At 39.2% G+C, this 21,352-nt stretch overlaps 1 protein-coding gene across 2 annotated transcripts in view; it reads left to right on the top strand.

Annotated features, from left to right (window-relative positions):
* The window catches only part of SLC25A13 (solute carrier family 25 member 13), a 225,507-nt gene that overhangs the window by 33,608 nt on the left and 170,547 nt on the right, over positions 1-21,352 (top strand). For both annotated transcript variants that reach the window (XM_006157502.3, XM_006157501.3), the window contains exon 3: positions 6,842-6,984. In XM_006157502.3, coding sequence (XP_006157564.1) covers positions 6,842-6,984 — 143 coding nt within the window. The remainder of the gene's footprint in view (positions 1-6,841; positions 6,985-21,352) is intronic.

Genomic DNA, 21,352 nt, shown 5'->3' with positions numbered 1-21,352 from the left:
CTGCATTTGAAGGCTTTTGAGTTCCTTTACCAGGTGGAGAAGCTAGAGGAAGGTTTGTGGGCAAGGGAAGACCATTCCAGGTGAAGAAAACAGCAAAGCAAAGAACTTTAAGAGTGCCGTGTGTGTGGGAAATAGCTAATAGCTTAGAGTAGCCTGGAACATAGGGTCTGGGGTGATGGTACTAACAACTGGTGTGGTAGGATAGGACTTGGTGTGAAACATGCTTGGCAAAGGCGTTTGAGTTTTATTAGTCAGGCTGTTCTTGTGATGAGTGGCAGGTAACAATTTGTCTGGATGTGGAAGCTGAAGTTTAGACAGTCAGTCTGGTTTCTAACCTATATGTTAGCATGCGATTTTTTGTTTACCTAATGCTTTTGGTGTGGCTTCATGTTGATTTAAAGAAATGTGTGTTGAGAAATTTCTCTCTTTTCTCTTGGATTATATGTCTCTGTGTATATGAGAAACAGTACTGTTTTGTATCCAGATTTTCCCCCTCACCTGATATATTATGAATACCTTTTCTATAATTGAATACATTTCTACAACATTTTAAATGCTGCACAATATTCCAGTGAGTGGTGGTTTTCCTGTAATTTATTTAACCACTCCCTATATTGGATGCTCCATTGTCTCTTCTGTTTTGAAATCATAACAGCACTGTAATGAATACCCTTCTATTTACATTTTTGCTTATAGCTAGAATTACTTCCTCATGACAAATTTCTAGAAGTCACATTGGGTTGAAGAATGGGTTTACAACATTTAGAAGCCTTTGATTGCTCTGGGAAGGCTACCTTTTATGAAGATCAGTGTATGTTTTGGGATTATGGAAGTGTACATTTCTCACATATGTCATCAGCTAAGATTATTATTGAAAAAACAGCAGTACCAGCAAGGAACCTTACTACTAAAGGATTCATTGAAAAACTGTATCTTAATTTTAAATTTACATGTCTTTGATAAATAGCAATGTATTTATGAACATTTATGATTCTTAATTATGTTTTAATTCTTTATTGTAATAATATTCAAACATACATAAGATGTAATATTATAGTAAACACCCCCCCTAACTACTGCCTATTTTATATCAATATTGGTCATATTAATTTTTTTTTTGGAGAGGTTTTTGCTATAGGGTGCGTGCGCTCGCCAGACAGAGAGAGACATAGAGACAGAAAGCAAGAAATCCCCCCCCAGGGAGGATGGTCATGCCGCAATCCCTTCTCCTCCATTCTCCTCTCAGGATCTTGGGTATGCACGCACCCGCGCCCAGCGTGAGTTCTAAGCCACCGGGCCCGGGATGCAAACCATGGTCGACTATGTGGGAGTCCAGTGCCATAGCCATTACGCTAACTGCTGGTCCCAGTCATATTAATTTTTTTTTGGAGAGGTTTTTGCTATAGGGTGCGTGCGCTCGCCAGACAGAGAGAGACATAGAGACAGAAAGCAAGAAATCCCCCCCCAGGGAGGATGGTCATGCCGCAATCCCTTCTCCTCCATTCTCCTCTCAGGATCTTGGGTATGCACGCACCCGCGCCCAGCGTGAGTTCTAAGCCACCGGGCCCGGGATGCAAACCATGGTCGACTATGTGGGAGTCCAGTGCCATAGCCATTACGCTAACTGCTGGTCCCAGTCATATTAATTTTTATACACACATATAACACACACACATATATTACTAGTTTATTTTAATGTTATTCGTCACCATAATTCACTGTCACACTTCTATCCTACAGCTTGGAATATTAATTACAAATTCCTAAATGGCCATAATGCGGTTGAACACCTATTAAGATTGAAAGTGATTCCCTAATAACATAAAGACCCAATCCTTAATCACATTGTTAATTAGATCGTATTCCATCACTATCACAAAGAGCAAGACTGGTCAGATGCTGTGACCTGGTGTGCACAAGTTTTCCTAGTCGTTTGAAAGGTCAAGGAAAATTTGCCCTTAGACCCAGTATGTGAATGATTCATGATGAAAGTGGGCGACTGGATGATTATGTGTCTATTTTGCATATTAACAGTTTATAGATCCTTATTTGATGACTAACGGTGAGCAGATGAATTAGGACCATCATGGAGCATGCACTGTAGTGACAGACTCCTTTTCTAAGTCCGTTTTTACTAGCTTCGTCAGGTGTGCTAGTGTTTTTGGTAATGACAGTATCATGAAGAGTTAAGAACGGAATCTTAGAAGCCTTCCTGTGTTTTAAGTATATGTTTAAATATATTAAAAACTCTCAAGAGGCCAGCAGGTGGCACAGTGGTTAAGGTACTGGATTCCCACATCACCTACTTCTGTTCAAGTCAGACCCGGCAGCTTGAAAATCATGTCAGGTGCGTGTGCATGTGTGCCCCAAATCCCAAGAGGAGAATGGAGGACAAGGGATTGCAGCGTGGCCATCTTCCCTTGGAGTTGATTTCACACTTTTTCTCTCATTATCTGTCTCTGGCGAGTGCACACACCCTATGGCAAAAACAAACAAACAAAAAACCCCTCCTAAATATTATGAAAGAGAGAAGCAAAAAATGGAACAAAACTGTGTTTTCTGTGCCCAGATTAATATGTTCTTATACATATTATAGCTTATTCTTACTTGTGGTCCTGAGACAACTAAGTGGATAAAACTAATAATGATGAGGAGAAGTAAAGAAAAACCCTAAATTTGGAGAGTCTTTGCCTCAAGCCACATACACAAATAAAGCACCAATATGCTAAAAATTACAGGTAAAATACAAACATATTTTCAAAAAGCTAAGAGAAATTGTGGGTAAGTATTTAGTCTTGAGATAAGAAAAGACTAGTTTCTAAGCTAAGCGGTAATGGAAGAAATTGAAAAGGACAAAACTATCTTCAGGCTCAATTATATAAAAATATAAAAAATTACTGGAAAAAATATTTGCAACAAATATGATAGACAAAAGGGGAGAAGGGCGTGTTCGCACACTGTTGGTGGGAGTGTAAATTGGTGCAATCTTTTCTGGAGAGCAGTGCGGTAATAAGTACCAAGAATCTCCAAGTTCCTCTCCTTTGACTCAATCATTTCTCTTCCAGGAGTCTAGCCTTCGAAAATTGCCAGGAATTTGGAAAAATGTATATACAAAGCTAGCCACCTTAGGTTTATTTCAAAAATAGCCCCAAATGGAAATAATCTAAATGTCTACTACTAGGAAAAAATTTAAATTGGGTTTTAAAAATAAGTTCCCAATCCTTAATCACATTGTTAATTAGATCGTATTCCATCACTATCACAAAGAGCAAGACTGGTCAGATGCTGTGACCTGGTGTGCACGAGTTTTCCTAGTCGTTTGAAAGGTCAAGGAAAATTTGTCCTTAGACCCAGTATGTGAATGATTCATGATGAAAGTGGGCGACTGGATGATTATGTGTCTATTTTGCATATTAACAGTTTATAGATCCTTATTTGATGACTAACGGTGAGCAGATGAATTAGGACCATCATGGAGCATGCACTGTAGTGACAGACTCCTTTTCTAAGTCCGTTTTTACTAGCTTCGTCAGGTGTGCTAGTGTTTTTGGTAATGACAGTATCATGAAGAGTTAAGAACGGAATCTTAGAAGCCTTCCTGTGTTTTAAGTATATGTTTAAATATATTAAAAACTCTCAAGAGGCCAGCAGGTGGCACAGTGGTTAAGGTACTGGATTCCCACATCACCTACTTCTGTTCAAGTCAGACCCGGCAGCTTGAAAATCATGTCAGGTGCGTGTGCATGTGTGCCCCAAATCCCAAGAGGAGAATGGAGGACAAGGGATTGCAGCGTGGCCATCTTCCCTTGGAGTTGATTTCACACTTTTTCTCTCATTATCTGTCTCTGGCGAGTGCACACACCCTATGGCAAAAACAAACAAACAAAAAACCCCTCCTAAATATTATGAAAGAGAGAAGCAAAAAATGGAACAAAACTGTGTTTTCTGTGCCCAGATTAATATGTTCTTATACATATTATAGCTTATTCTTACTTGTGGTCCTGAGACAACTAAGTGGATAAAACTAATAATGATGAGGAGAAGTAAAGAAAAACCCTAAATTTGGAGAGTCTTTGCCTCAAGCCACATACACAAATAAAGCACCAATATGCTAAAAATTACAGGTAAAATACAAACATATTTTCAAAAAGCTAAGAGAAATTGTGGGTAAGTATTTAGTCTTGAGATAAGAAAAGACTAGTTTCTAAGCTAAGCGGTAATGGAAGAAATTGAAAAGGACAAAACTATCTTCAGGCTCAATTATATAAAAATATAAAAAATTACTGGAAAAAATATTTGCAACAAATATGATAGACAAAAGGGGAGAAGGGCGTGTTCGCACACTGTTGGTGGGAGTGTAAATTGGTGCAATCTTTTCTGGAGAGCAGTGCGGTAATAAGTACCAAGAATCTCCAAGTTCCTCTCCTTTGACTCAATCATTTCTCTTCCAGGAGTCTAGCCTTCGAAAATTGCCAGGAATTTGGAAAAATGTATATACAAAGCTAGCCACCTTAGGTTTATTTCAAAAATAGCCCCAAATGGAAATAATCTAAATGTCTACTACTAGGAAAAAATTTAAATTGGGTTTTAAAAATAAGTTCCTTGTTCATGATCACAAGCAAACATAGATATAACTAAATCATAGGATTTCTGTAATTAGCAGTAACCTTTCCTTTAAATTTCAGGTTCGTTTTGCTTTAGTTAGGAAAGTTAAAATATTGTTTTTTTCTTCTTCATGCTCAAAATATGAGTTAAATACTAACTGAAGAATAAGTGGAATTGCTGGGCCATCTTCCAGCCTTTCTATTGTACTGTGTTAAAAAATGTTAATTAAAAAATCCTATAGGTCATTAATAGCATATAGTAGGAGGTGTGGCCTAGGCCTGAGAGACTTTAAAAGTTATTACTAAGAATCTAAGCAAGAGATTAGTTTGCATTAGAATTAAAATGTAGAAATAACAAGTGACTTTTTTTTTTTTTTAAGTTTACTGTAGGGCACATGCGCTCTCTGGAGAGAAAGAGAAAGTGAGATAATCACCCCCATCCTCCATTATGGGAGATGACAATGCCACAATCTCTTTTCCATTCTCCTCTCAGGATTTTGGGCATGCATGCACATGCGCCTGGTGTGTTTTTCAAGTCTCCAGGTCTGGGAATTGAACTGCGCAGTTGGCCATTTGAGATCCGGCTGCCTCGACCTCCATGTCATCTGCTGGTCTTAGCAAGTGACTTTTTAGAATACAACTAAATTCCCTTAGAATACAATTCTTCCATGAGAGACAAAGACAGGGAGGGAGGGAAGGAAGGACCCCCAATAGGGTCCTTATACCAGGATCCATCCCAAGCCTCAGTCAGCTGGGATCACAGGCACATGTACACATGGTCAGTGTTTACAGCACCCCTCGAGACATGAATCCTCCTTCCTATGTGGTTTCAGTATCATGGAGCATTGCATCATTTCTGCACCACTGTGAATGGCCATAAGTGACGTTTTAAAACAATTTTAATCGGGACCAGGAGTTAACATAATGGCTATGTCACTGGACTCCCATGTAGTCAACCACAGTTCAAGTCCCAGATCCGGCGGCTTAAACTCTCGCCGGGCACATGTGCATGCATGCCCAAGATCCCAAGAGGAGGATGGAGGAGAAGGGATTGCGGCGTGGTCATCCCCCCTGGAGGGTGATTTCTCGCTTTCTGTCTCTCTCTCTCTTTCTGGTGAGCGCACATGCCCTATAGCAAAAACCTCTCCCCCACAAAAAAAAAAAAACAATTTTAATCAGGCTTAACTCTGGGGTTACAGAGGGGGGAAAGACACTGTCATTACACTTTACTTCACTTTGCACCTATGACTAAGGCTACCAGTGTGATTCTTATTACGCAACTATACTCATTCATATACCATATTGTCCTTACCTCCCTAGCCTACAGGTCACTACTTTGTCTCCTGGATCAATAAGCCCTCTTCTCCATAAGTACACCCCTTCATCTCCATGTTGTTTCTGAGTATCTCAGCTCCTGGGATTCCATGGCACAGGGATCAACAAGTTATCTCTTATTTCATCTGGAATGTATCATACAAGAGACAGGACCTAGGAGAACACTGAAGAAGCATTGGATGCCACCTAATTCTTATTGGCTATTTTTTGTATGATAATGCTCTAGAATGGAGGAGCCACTGCTAACCCAGCACTTAATACCTGCTTCTATGAGATCTCCCAATAATCCATGCAGTTAATAATTTTTCTCTCCAGCTTACCTTATTTGCCATCTTTTCTTGTGTTGTTGATGCTCTTAAAGCAGGTTTTGGGGAAAAGAATTAGATTGTTTTCTTCCATGATGTCATAATTAACTCCGCTTTAAAAAGAAACTGTATGACTTTGCTAAAGAATAAGAGACATAGTTTGTCTCCCAGAATTACGTAAGCCAGAGTTTTTCAACCGAAACTGCATTACATGTTGGGCTGCCAAACTGTGTTACAGGGGGTCTTCCTTGCATTGTGGCACTGTTAGCAGCACCTGGCCTCTGCCCACCTGATGCACTAGCACACCTCCTCCTAACTTTTGACAATCAAAACTGTCACCAGACATTGCCAAACATCCTTTGTGGGGCAAAAATGCTTCTATCAAGAACCATTGGTATAAACATAAAACTTGACAAACTTAATGTGTTTTTGTTTATTCTTTGAAGTGGTGGAAGATAATTGTCATCATGAAGAGGGTATTATCATATCTGATATTTCATCTTGTGAATATGTTTGGCCTTTTCACATATTGATCCCATGATAATATGCTTTTGACAATTGCAAATATAAAATATCATTTTTCTTTTTTTTAAATAGTATGCAAGCATCGAAAAAAATGGTGAATTTTTTATGTCTCCCGATGACTTTGTCACTCGATATTTGAACATTTTTGGAGCGAGCCAGCCTAATCCAAAGACTGTGGAACTTTTAAGTGGTGTGGTGGATCAGACCAAAGATGGGTATGTGCATTTTTAATTATCTTATTTAGTTTTTTCATCTGAGATAGCTTTCTTTTGCTTTAATGATCCAGAAGTCACTGGCTGTTTGCCTTCTCATCTCTGTCTATTGCTATTAATACATTATTTTAGAAATAATACCCTTAACATTTCCTTCAGTAGTCATTTCACACTTGGGGATTTTATATATATATATATATACACACACACATATATAATCTTTTAGTAATTTAAAGAACTCTTTACAGAGTCACAGAATTACTGTAATTGATTAAATTGCGTGAAGATATATGAGAGTCTTGCATATTGATATTCTTTAAGGCAACTGTAAAATTGTGAATAAATGTAAAACATATTCTGACTATAGCTCTTTTATAATCTTTCCCTCTGCTCAAATTTTTTAAAAAATCTCACATAACTTAATAGTATGAATCTAGCAGAAAGAATACTAGGATGTCAAATTCCTAAGAAAGATGTTCTGCAAAAACTGGAAGAGGCCTGACCATATAGAATTAAATAGGATGCTTCACATCATGCCTATGGGTGTTTTCCCCCTATACTCTTCTCTGCTTATGGTTAAAAAAATGGGTCTTCCTTTAAGCTGTGTAAGTCTGCAGTTGGCTTTTACCAGTGAGCACAGAATTTGGAGCTCCAAATTCTTGCTAATGCAAACCCCAGTGTCTGCTAATAACTGAAGAATAATGCATGAGAACTATCCTTCTCTGTGTAAAACGCAGGAAACCCGGTCCTCTGCCTCTGCTGCTTGCCAGCACCCCTCTTGGCAAGTTGCAGTTACCTGCTATTCTAGGGCAGAGTGCTCTCGCTCGGAGCTGGCCTCCATTTATTGGAATCTTTACATGTCTGATTATTCCATATGCGGTTGTTTGAGATATTTGTAAAATTCCTTGATGCACTGGGAATGCTCTCAGTTTTCAGCATCACTTCCCTTTTCTTACTTATGCATCCATCATCACCTTGTTCATGGAAATAACCTATAACTGGAGGCCTCGAAGATTGGGAGGGAACTGAAAGGAATGAGAAGTTACTCTGCTTCTGCAGTGTGCTGGAGGACTGCGGAGCCTTCTTTCTTTGTTTCAGTGACAGAGGGTTTTATTTTTGTTCGGTTGATTCATTGTTTTTTTTTTTTGTTTGTTTGTTTGTTTTTAATTCTGTACCTGTGTTTTCTATCTATATGCCAAGGTGGATTCTTTTAGGAGAATGGAATATATGAGAAGGCCTTTGTTTCATCACAGAGATTGTCTGGGGTAGTCCAAGGAGAGGCTGAGATGTATCCCATCAGTCCACTGGAGCCAGAGTTTTGTAGACATATGTATGTTCTAATGAACATTTTTTCCCTGTGGAAAATTTGATTGTTTCCTCTTCCCTACAACAGCTTGTGGCTCAGAGAAAGTATGATCAGACTCATGTGCAGCATGGATTATCTAACTCAATGTTTAGGATCAGTTTTTTGTTTTTTTTTTAATTATTTTTCTTTCTTTTTTGCATGAATGAGAGAAACACTGTAGGAGAGAGAGACAGCACAGGGTCTTAATGCCATGATCCACCTCCAGCCTCAGCCAGCCCTCAGTCATGGGCACACACAAGGAGACCTCTGGACAGGAACTTGGAGCCTTTCCATATGGGTCAGCTTCAAGAGATCATGTTTTATTACTGTACCACCACGTGGCCCCTAGTATTTTTTCTAACTTGAAAAATTTTGAACTACAGGAAGAAATTTTTGAATGGCAGAAAAGTCAAAAGAAGAATATAGTGAACACAAATCTTTACCCTTTACATAGATTGACTAATTGTTAACATTTTTACCACCTTGGTGCTCTGTTTTTGCATATATATATATTTTTTTTAGTCCATTTTATTTATCTATTCCATAAGTGATTAAGACAGAGTGAGACAGAGACAGAGACAAAGACACAAGACTCCTCATAAGATCTTGACACACAAGCCACCCTAAGCTTCAGCCAGCCCAAACCATGGGCACACATATGCTCAACATACTCAGACAGGTCTCCAGGTGCAAATGGCAACCTTACCAGGGAGGTCTGTCTCACAGACTATCATGTTTTGCCTCCAAGGCACCATCCTGCCTCTACATACCTATTTTCTACACACAACACATGCACACACATAATAACTGACTCAATTTTTTGTTTGTTTCTTGTTGATCCACATGACCTACTCACAGTTTTTGTAGTTGTGTTTCTTTACTCTAGAACAGACTCTTGCCATTAATTGTTTTTCATAATATGGACTTTTTTTTTTTTCTTGACAGAGGGTGCATGCACTCACTGGAGAGAAACAGAGGGAAAATGAGAAAGCACCCCACAGGTGGACTGGTCACTCAGCAATTCCTTCTCCTCCATTTCTCCCTCTTTTGGGGATTTTGGGTATACATGCACATAGCCCACATATTTCTCAAGCTCCTGGGTCTGGGATGTTTGGCCAGGTCAGATTCAGCTGCTTTAACCACCAGGCCATGGGGCTGGCCCTATATGGACTTCTGATGTCCAGGCCAGTTATTTTGTTGGAGGTCCCTATTCTGGGCATTTCTCAATGTTTTCTCATGTTTAGATTCAGAATAAAATTTTGGATGCAGGCTGGGAGATACCCTGTATTACTGTTGGATTTCCTCAGGAGATATGTTGTGGCCAGCACTGATGGGAATGCCATGGTTCGCCACCCTCCCCACCACAACCCGCTGCTCCAGACTTTCCCTGCCAGCCAGAATCATGGGCATGTGTGCACCCAGTGTGTAAAGGTCAACCCAGGAACCAAACCTTCATTTTTCATGCGGCTTCCAGTTTTGCAGAGTAGTGCTGCCACAGCACCAGTGCACCTACAGCCCCTGTTGAAATTTAATGATAAAGGATTCTACTTTGCTTTTTTTTTCTTTTTTTTTGGAGAGATTTTCACTGTAGGGCGCGTGCGCTCGCCAGACAGACAGAGAGAGACATAGAGACAGAAAGCGAGAAATCACCCCCCTGGGGGGATGGTCACGCCGCAATCCCTTCTCCTCCATTCTCCTCCCGGGATCTTGGGCACGCATGCACACGCGCCCGGCGTGAGTTTTAAGCCAGCGGGTCCAGGACGTGAACCGCGGTCGACTACGTGGGAGTCCAGCGACATAGCCATTACGCTAACTGCTGGTTCCCAGGGATTCTACTTTGCTTTTAAAACCTCTGTCTCTCTCTCACTCTTTCTTTGAAAGAGAGAAGCCTCTGTATCTCGTTCTCTTTCTATTTTCAGTAGAAATTTTGGTTCTTAAATGCATGAACGTATTTGTGGACATTAATTTTGTATAATGGTGATATCTTCTAATATATTTTACCTTCTATTCTTTCTCCTCCTGCATTAACACATATCTTTTTCCTTTTCTTTAAACATGTAGTCTCAAAAACTATAGCTTTAAAGTAATTAGATGCCAGTAATGTAATACATATTTTACATATACTATATATATATGTATTTCAAAAGCTTAGGACACATTTGAAAGGTTGACTTTGTTTTTCTGGTTTGTGAATAAGAAAACCGAGGCTTTGATATTCAAGCAATTTGTGGCAAACAGCTGCCCAGGTTTGTCTCACTCCATAGTCTCTGGCCTTTTAAATATTCCAAGCTGCTTCTTTGATAATCTCACAATCCTCTTTAGCTTGACATTTCCTTTTAGATTTTGTATTATCTTACATTTCAGTGTTTCACTATGACAGGGAAAATACTACATGGCCTTGATCCTTTGCCCTATTACTTTTTTTTTTTTTTTGTCACAAAAATGGTGACCATCTTTGTTTTAAAGGGGAAAAACAACCATTCATAATGATCTCACCTTGACACAAATGTTTAGAATTAATCATTTGACTGTGAATCTTATATTTTCATTTAGTAGGTCACCTGGAAAGTCATGACGTAGTTTTCCATGTATTCCTATGCAAAAATGCACCCTGACTTTCCCGACGACCCAATAAAATGAGACTGCAGCTTTGTATGTCATCGAAGTGTAATTTGCACCTGTTGTTTAGACAGCTCATCTACTGAAAGTAAGGTGAAAATAAATTTTGTGTGGGTCCTTTGGAAACATGTTTCTATTTGTTTTCGTTATTAACCATTGTGTCATTAGAGGGAGCTGTGGCTAAAAAATCTGTTTTCACTAGTGCCTGACCTTCTCCCCCGGGAAGGCTAAGTGAGGTCTCAAAGAAGCTGGAGGTGTCCAGTGCCTTGCTCACTGCCCTGTTACAGGTACCGACCCCGGTCTGTGAGCTACGGGCATGGGTGTCTGATTGGCCTGCCAGGACCACATATGAATTTGCCACTCAGACATTTTCCATCTCAAGTGTGGAACCTCTTTGCACTTGATGCGAGAACAAAAGTTGGTGCTCCTTTGAAAAGGGGAATGTCAGATACGGTGATTTGTTGGTGATGGGCTGACAGGTCCAATTTACTGCCTTGTCAGCCCCCTGTTTTGTTGAATCAAAATGATAGCAATATAATCAGCATCCACAAACAATTCCTTCCCACTCAGAGTGCAGAGACTCAGTCCTGGGACAGTTGCCGTTTTGATGCATGAGGACAAACGGGGTGCCAAAGAAGAAAAGATAAAACATAAATCCAGGGTGGTATGATGTGTGGCCTATAGAAATAAGTGTGCGCCCTGCTTTTTCCATGTTTGCTGTTGATCCTTCTGAGGAAAAGATGATAATACAGCCTTTTAAATACGTTGCAAAGTAGAGGAGGATGTGATACTGTTGATGATAAAAATCATTTTTATATACCTGTTTTCACTTTGTGAGGCTGTCAAGATGAAATCCAGGCCTTGGCCACATGCTGGGAGTTAATGAGGTTTACAATTGGCAATGCTTAAAGAGTATTAGGGTAATGTATTTAAACATCAGCAGTTCACAGCCTGAAATGCTCATCATCTGTGGAGTATACTCCCCAATCAATAAGTGGAGGTCTTTCAATTTGCTAATGAGGGACGTTTTCCACACTACTAGGGTGGACACGGATTTCAGATAAACACCTAAAGTTCATAAACGATAAAATTAAGCAAAGACATCTCTTTAATTAAAGGAAAAAATACCTTGGTAATCATCAACAGCAGTCACCTGAGAAGCTTAAATTTTCTTCTTAGTCATCAGACTCCCAAATTAATCTACCAAAACAAAAAGCCTCATTAACAGCTCTCATTGAATCAGTGTTATTTTTCTCTTTCTCTCAAGATGTCTGATTAACCCCCTTTCTTTTCGCATTACTCACTTTGTGTTAATATTTGATGTCTGAAATCATAGGGGGGTGCGTGCAATGTGGTGGCTAGACGCTGTCTACGAGGAGTAAATTAAAAAGAATTTTTAAAAAGGTTGTATTATGTCGCTGATGTATTAGAAAATCTTTAGGAATGTCAGGTGCCTGGGTTTTATTTTTCTTTTTAATTCCAGAAAGGGTTGATTAATGACTAGGTACTGATTTCGCTTCTCATTCATATGTAAGGATAGCCCTCCTCCTTCTCTTCCCCCTTCTCCTCCTCCTTACCAATCCTCTTTTGGAGATCTTTGCTGAATAGGGAATGTGAGAAGTGGGGCCATAAAATCAGAGGGGGAAAAAGAGGTCAAAGGAGGGTCTTTGTGGGTAGGTAGATTACATAATGTATGCTGCTGGGAAAGACTCAGTAAAGAGCAGGGAAAATTGACAGTGTAGGAGAGAAAGAGAAGACATTCTGGTAAGAACCTGCAGTTTTCATCTAGAACAGCTGTCCTGAAAATATCATCAGTGGGTCTCTGGAAGTTCCTGAGTTCTTCCCAGAGCCTGAGAGGTCAAAACTATTTACATTATAATAAGAGAGCATGATCTACCTTTTCCACTGTGTTGACATTTGAACTGATGTTTCTGTTATAAAAGCAAGGATAGTAAAACTGCTGATGCCTTAAGAGAAAATAAACCATGATCTGAATGTTGGTGTTTCCCTCAAATTCATCTCAGAACCCAACCCTCCCCACCAGTGAAGATATTAAGAAGTGAGACTCTGGGGAGGTGATTAGATCAAAGTCCTCATGAATGGGATTAAACTCTTACAAAAGAGGCTTGAGGGGGCCTGCTTGTCCCCTTTGCCATGGGGATGGCACATCCAAGGGGCCATTTATGAGGAACAGGCCCTCATCAGACCCAAAATCTTCCAGTGCCTAGATCTTGGACTTCTATGGCTCCAGAACTTGGAGCAAAACTTTCTGTTGATAAATAACCCCTAAAGTATGGTTATAGCAGCCCTCAAAGAATCAGACAGACATTAAGCCAAACAGTATAAGTCATTATCACATCATCACCATCATAATAATAATGCCAGTTTTGATTCAAGATGTTATGTTCTTGAAGAAGCAGTAAAAATGATTGATACTTATTAAATATTGCTCTTGTGTACACATCCTTATAACAGTCTGAGAAAATGGGAAGTATGTATAAAGAACTGCTTTTTTTTTTTAAGAGAAATTTTTGCTATAGGGTGTGTGTGCACATCTGCGAGACAGAGACAAAGAGGTAGAAAGTAAGAAATCACCCCCCAGGGGGGATGGCCATGCCATAAACCCTTCTCCTCCATTCTCCTCTCGGGATTTTGGGCACGCACACACACATGCCTGGCATGAGTTTAAAGTGGCCAGTCCAGAACTCAAACCACAGTGGATTATGTGGGAGTCCAGCGACGTAGCTGTTACGCCCTCTGCTGGTCCCCAAAACTGCTTTTTTACTGAAGTTCAACAGTTCAGTTTCCTAATTCCATATCGCAATTATAAAAAACTATCACTTTTTGGTATTTGGTATTGAATCAAAGAAGAAATTCCTCATTTATCTGAAGAAGCCATTAAAATTTTTCTTGGTTTTGTAACTGTGAATCTGTATTAAGTTGAAGTCCTTCATGTATTTCAACCAAAACAACATATAACAGCAGATTGAATGTAGCCATCTTCCATTAAGTCAGACAGACACTTCAGCAATTTTACAAAGATATAAAACTGCTTTTCCCACTAAATTTTGTTTCAGAAAATATAATTGTTTTCTTACAAATGTTTCTTACAAATTTATTTTACCAAGTAATAGATTTATCAATTTTTAATGAATTAAATATGTAAAATTTTCTGTTTTCATTTCTAATATAATAAATATGACAGATATTACCTACATAAATAAAAGCTCTTTGAGATTCTATTAATTCATAAGCATATAAAGGGGTCCTAAGACCAAAAAGTTTGAAAAACCCTGAGCTATAAACATGGAAGGAATCTGGAAGAGCTGTAGTGTAGATGTGGTTGTGGGATTTAAGGGAGGGAATTTTCTTCTGATTTCCTTGATTTTTCTTTATGAAATAGATGAGAGGGAGGTATAGGTTGGAATAGTAGTTTGCAGAATGGAATAATAATACTATGAAACTTGTAGTGTGTCAAAAAAATGTAAAACTACACTTCTTTGCATATGCTTTGCTTGGGAGTTCTGATATCCTGGGACCAGTAGGTAGTGTGGTAGTTAAGCCTCTAGACTCCCATACAGCCATCCATGGTTTAAATCCCAGACCTGGTGGCTTGCTTTCTCATGTTCTCTCTCTCCTCTCTCTCTTATGAGTGCATGTGCCCTGTTGCAAATTAAATAATAATAACCCTATAAAATGAAATTAAATAATTATAATCATAATGAATGAAATTAAATAAATAATTGTTTTTAAAAAATATTAAAGAAAAGAAGTTCTGATATCCTTCATAAGATTTTTTTGTCTCAAGACTATTGATATGGCCCTCATATTTGATCAACATAAAGTGGATCTGTAATCTCTGTTAGTGCTACCCTATCACCCACACCCACAGACATGAAAAACTGGCTTTAAGCACCCATAATTTATTTTTTTAACACAGATTTTTGTGTGTGCTCACCAGAAAGACAGAGACAGAAAGGGAGAAATCACCCCCAAGGCAGGATGGCCATGCTGCTATCCTTTCTCCTCCAGTCTCCTCTTGGGATTTGGGGCACGCATGCAGATGTGCTCAGCATGAGTTTGAAGCTGGTCGGGTCTGGGACTTGAACCACTGTTGACCATGTTGAAATATACTGACATAACTGTTATACCATCTGCTGGTCCCCTATAATTTGATTTTTAACCCAGCCATAGTTTTTGTAACACTTTTCTGCCTTTTATTTTTTCACTTTTGTTTTATTTTACTTATTTTTTCTCCATGACTGGGGAGACACACAGAGTGCTATAGCACTCCCAAGAAGATCTTGAGGCCATGCTACATCCCCAACTTCAGCTGGTCCTGGATCCCAGGTATACACATGTCCAGCACACTCAAGGAGGTCTCTGGATATGAACTGCAAACTTTTCCATGTGGGTCAGCCTTGCAGAGCATTGTGTTTTACCATTATGCCAGTGTATGGCCCCTCTCTTTGAATATTTATTATGACTCTCTAGCTACCATTACAAACCATATTCTCTGAATACTTTCCTTTGCTTGGTCAAGTTAAGATGCAAACCCTTCTTTCTTTCTTTCCTAGCATATCAGGATGCTTAGTAAATGTTTGAAAAGCAAATACTGCTCCCTTGTCTTGCCTTGTTTGGTCATTAGTGTGGGGAAGCAGCTTGCACCAGTTGTACAGTCTTGCTTTATCTGGACTATAGGTGTTTAAACTCAAATCTAAATTTTAAAGAAAAGGAAATCAAACGCTGTTTCTTAGCTACTTGCCACTCTTGTTTCTTTACCAATGTCAGCATCAGAGGCACAAGATGTAGCAGTTGCTTAAATTATGACAGTCTTGCACTAAGCTGTGCGATTACTAAAGCACAATTGCTGTGGTTTGAATGTGCCCTCCCAAATTTCATTGTTGGAAACTTAATTGCTGATGCAACTGCATGGAGAGGTGGGACCTGTAAAAGTTGACTAGGTCATGAGGGCCCTGACTTTATAAATGGATCAATGCAGTTAGCATATAGTGAGTTTGTAATCTGAGGAGTGAGTTCCTTTTATATGGGAGAGTCCAGCCCCCTTCTCTTTCCTCTCGCTCTGTCTCGTTCATCTTGATGCTTTCTACCATGTTATGAAGAAGGAAAGAGGCTCTTACCAGAGGCCAATACCTTGATCTTGGACTTACTAGTCTCCAGAACTGTGAGGAAATGAAATCTATTTTCTTTACAAATTATCCAGTCTAAGAGAGTCTTTCTCTGCAGCCAAAATGGACAAAGATAAAAATGTTAGTAATTCTAGTACTTGTTGACTTTCCCATTGATTGTGGCATAATTGTCAATGAGTCACTTCCTCGTAAATGTAGTGATATTCTCAGATTGTAATGAAGGTTTTCGAGAGGAAGATTTTCATTGCAATATGATGTAACGGATTTGAGATCTTTAGTCCAGAAAAAGAAAAAGGTGAAAGAAGGTAAATGGTGAAAGAACTTAACTCTCAAAAATTAGAGAGTAACTTAGTCTTTGTAATAAAGGATGTACGGTGAGGTAAAATGGCCTGTGTTCCAACTCTGAGAGAACCTTGATACTTGAAAAGTATAGCTTAAGTTCAGATTCATTCATTCATTTAACAAATGTTTTTTAATATCAGTTATGTGCTAGGTGCTGTTCTAAAAAATCATTAAACATTGTGTTCTTACATGGCAAGCAGATAACGTAAACAAAAGATGCGTATATGTGCATATATACATATGTGTATGTATTTGTACATGTGTGTATGAATATGTATGTATATGATATGGAGGCAGATAAGTGTATCAGTTAAAGTGCTGTGGTCCATGGAACAGTCAAGAAGGATGTTGGAGAAGTCAACAAAGACATTTGGGCAGGGACTTGAATGAGAGTCTTGTGAAACTCTAATTGAACCTTCCAGGCAGAAGGAATAACAGACACTTGGATTTTGATATAGGAGGGTTCTGGGCCTGCTTGGAAAGCAGTGAATAGACTAGTTTGTCTCAGGAATTGGCGATTGGAAGTCAAAAAAGTACTTAGGGAGCCAGCAGGTGGCTTAGTGGTTACAGTGCTAGACTCCCACATGGCAGACTGAGGTTCAAGTTCCAGACCCACTGACTAGAAACTCATGCTGGGCTTTTGTGTGTGCCTACCTAAAATCCCAAGAAGAGAATGGAGGAGAAGGGATTGTGGTATGGTCATCCTCTCTACGGGGTTATTTTTCACTTTCTGTCTCTGTCTTTCTGTGTCTCCAGCAAGTTCATGTGCCCTATAGCAAAAATCTCTCTTAAAAATAAATAAATAAATAAAGTATTCTGGCCAGATTATGTAGATTTAATAAAATTTTTTTCCAATAACAGTGAAAGTCATTAGAGAGGTTTTTGAACTTAGAAATGATATAATTTGAATTAAATTTGGAAAGGGTTAAGGGTTAGTGGTTAAGGCACTAGACTCCCATATGGCCAACTGCGGTTCAAGTCTCACATTCAGAGGCTTTAAACTTATGCCAGGCACGTGTGCATGTGTGCCCAAAAATCCCAACAGGAGAATGGAGGAGAAGGGATTGTGGCATGGCCATCTCCCTGGGAGGTGATTTCTCATTTTCTCTTTGTCTCACCAGTGAACCTACATACCCTATAGCCAAATATCTCCCTCTCCTCTTCCCCCACCAAAAAAAAAAAAAAGAAAGAAAGAAAGAAAGAAAGGATCCTCCTATCAGATATGTAGAGGAAAAAATGAGTTGGGTAAGAGTGAAAAAAAAATGAAATCGGTTAGGTGGGTACTGCAGTGACCCATGTAAAAGAGGGTGGCAGGGCAAGAGTGCCAGTTATGAAATGGTAGGAAGTGGTTGAATTTGGGATTTTCTTAGTGGATTGGATGTGAAATATGGACAATCTAAGCAATGGAGATCAAGATTGTCAGGAGAGGAGTGGGTTTGGAAACAGCATTAAGATACTAAATTTTGAGTTAAACATGTAGCGAGAAAGGTATGCTGTTACATGCACAGATCTGAATTTCAGGAGAGAAGTCTAAATCAGAAATTGGAGCCAAATAAATTATTTCCCTGGTCTGGCCAATTCTCAGCATAAGGAGTTGGTGTTGTAATGTCTTCTGAAGATTCGATGAAATGCCAGTTGTTTTCTGCAGGAATGGGGACTATTTTATACTGAGTATTATGGAAGGAAGCTATCAGTTCTCGATGTGTCATATCCATTAGGTGATCAGAGAAGCCATGACGCATTTTTGCATAGAAAAATACATCATGACTTTTCCAATGACCCAATAAAAGGACAAAAGAGAAAACGTAAAAGGGCTCCCCCTGGCCAAAGATGAGATAAATATAATTAATCAAAATACATCAAATAGTGGGTCATGATGCATTTTTTTTCTATGCAAAAGTGCATCATGACTTTTCCAACGACCCAATGAATATATAAAACCTTCCAAAAAAAAAAAAAAAAAATCAAAGCTTCCTTGCTTTCTGGCAAAATAGGATGTTATTTTATGTTATTTCCTGCTCCACACCTGGAATCAGCTGTTCTTCCTTGAAGTCTTTATTCTCTTTAACAGGCAGGAGTATTTAGAGACCACAATCTGGGCATTAGATGTGCTTTTTACTTTTGGAATGTTAGTACTTTGCCTTTTCAATGGGAGAAAAAGTCTTCAGTTCATTCTGGTATTTCTCATTGAAAGGTAAATCAGATTGACACAATTAAATTCAATGTGTTTTCATTTCTTGATTTTTCTATCTCTGTTTTTACTTTGTTTTATTTTTTTTTGGGGGGGGAGAGGTTTTTGTTATAGGGAGTGTGCGATCACCGGACAGAGATAGACAGAAAGCGAGAAATCACCCCCGCCCCTCAGGGGGGCTGGCCATACCGCAATCGCTTCTCCTCCGTTCTCCTCTTACGATCTTGGGCATGCATACACATGTGCCCAGCGTGAGTTTAAGCCAACGGGTCTGGGACGCAAGCTGCAGTCGGCTACATGGGAGTTCAGCGACATAGCCATTGTGCTAACTGCTGGTCCCTCTTTTTACTTTTTCATTGAGAATTTTTGCTATAGCAATATTCACATGTGTATTTGCAACATGTAGGATATATTCAAAATAATAATACTTGGGACCAGCAGATGGCATAATGGCTACGTCGCTGGACTCTGATGTAGTTGATCACGGTTCAAGTCAGGGACCTGGTGGCTTAAAACTCATACCAGGCACATGGGCATGGGTACCCAAAATCTCAAGAGGAGAATGGAGAAGGGATTGTGGTGTGACCATCCCCCAAGGGGATAATTTCTCATTCTGTCTCTCTGCCTCTCTAAGTCTATCCAGTGAGCACACATGCCCTATAGCAAAAATCTCTCAATAATAATAATAATAGTACTCGTATTGCCTCAGACAACTAGATACATAATGAATTTAAGATTTCCTTTCAACTCCCTTCGTACTTAGACTATACTCCACTGAATAAATACAGTTAAAACACAGTGTTCTAAAGTTATTTGAAACAAGTTACTGCTTTCTGTAGTTTTGCCACCAACTCGATGTATGACTAGGTTTATTTGTTTCAGTTTGTTTTCAGGGATTGCATTTTTGTTGTTGTTGTTTGTTTTAAAAAACTTAATTGAATTTTTGAATATGCAAAACTTCTGTTTCCAAAGTGAAATCATATTTACAGGAAGGTATGGCTTCTTCTGAGATGTCATCTGACATAACAGGCCTGTCCCCTTCACCAGTCTCTTTCCTCACATTTTATAGGTCACTTTTTTCTCTTTAGTGCTTGGTTTCTCATTCCCTAGAGTATTGCTCTCCAACGATAAGTAAATATTTACGTGCGTACATTTATGTTCATGTTTTGGTTCCCATTCATACCCCAAATGCAGCTACATAAATTATATATGTGTGTGTGTGTGTGTGTGTGTGTGTGTGTGTGAAATATATACACACTACACACACACACACACACACACACACACTAGGGTACTTCAGAAAGTTTATGGAAAATGAAACTAAATTACATTTAAAATCTATGCATAGACTTTTCATAGCATGCATTTCCACAAACTTTTTGAAGATGTTCCTGTGTGTGTGTGTGTGTGTGTGTGTGTGTGTGTGTAAAGAAATTTATTATAGGGAGTTGGCTGGTGCAGTCATGAGGGCCAAAAAGTCCCACCATCTGCCAGCTGCCAGCTACAGACCCAGGGAAGCTAATGTTGACATTTAGAGTCCAAAGGCTTGAGAATCAGGGAGACATCATATAATTCTCATCTTAGTTCTGGAGATTTCTCAGCTCACATGTTCAGGCAGAGACCAAAACCTGCCTTTCCCCACCTTTTGGTTCTATTTAAGCACTCAGTGGATTGGATCACCCCTTTGGGGAGGGTGATTTACTCCACTGTGCTCAGTCTACCTATTCAAATGTTAATCTCATTCAGAAACACCCTCATAGACACACCCAGAAATGACATTTAATCTGGCCACCCTATGTCCTAGTCAAGTTCATATATAACATTAACCCTGAAAGTGTGTGTCATATTAGTCCCCAGAAACAAACACACACACCTCGGCACTTTTATTTGTTAACCGTGTATCCTGAGATCACTATAAATATGTCAAAACATCTTCTTTACTTTTTATTATGGCTGCCTAGTATAAGAATATACATTTTGAATCATTTTTCCAGTTTATGTCTTTTTTTAAGAACTTTTCATTTAATTCTATGTATTAATATTATCATGTCTTAAAATTTGCTATAGGGCACACACACTCACCAGAGAAAGAGGGAAAGTGAGAAAGCAAGCTGTCAGATCCAGGACTCAAACCAGTGGCGACATGACTGTGGTCGTGGCATGCGGTGGCATGACTGTGCCCCATTGGGGCCCTAACAATGACATCATCTATTGGCCCTTTATAGGTTTATTTCATTATCTGTTACAGTTTCTAGACCAGTGCTTTTAAGGTTTATGTTATTTGAGTCATAAAAATCTTTTCTTAGATTATCCGCTAGGGCTATTGACAAAGAAAACTGGACCAACCACAATGAGTAGAAGAACCTTGACTGTTTTCAAGATACTGTTTACTTGCTCCCATGTTCGCCCTTTCCAGCACTTCCTCGCTATCTTCTTCTCATGGCTACTCATGCAGGTGAAAGCTTTGGTGAGACATAGCTCACAATGATTCCTTCTGCCAACTGTGCCCGCAGTCACAGCGAATCTTTTGCATGAGAAAAGCATCGCGAGAGGAACACTGACTTTCATGTTTACTAGGTCTCTTCAAACCCTGGGACCTTAGGCAAGTGATCTAACTTCTCAAAGCCTGTTTTCTGGTCTGGTTAAATGGACTTGTTACGTGCTTTGTGAATGCTTAAGTCTCTGCACCCAGTGAGATAAGTTCTGTGAAAAAATTTAGTAGGC

Source organism: Tupaia chinensis, unplaced genomic scaffold (assembly GCF_000334495.1).
Source record: "Tupaia chinensis unplaced genomic scaffold, TupChi_1.0 Scaffold000544_1, whole genome shotgun sequence".
Lineage (NCBI taxonomy): Eukaryota > Metazoa > Chordata > Mammalia > Scandentia > Tupaiidae > Tupaia > Tupaia belangeri.
Note: the sequence above shows the minus strand (reverse complement) of the source record. Positions and strands in the feature narration are given on the sequence as shown.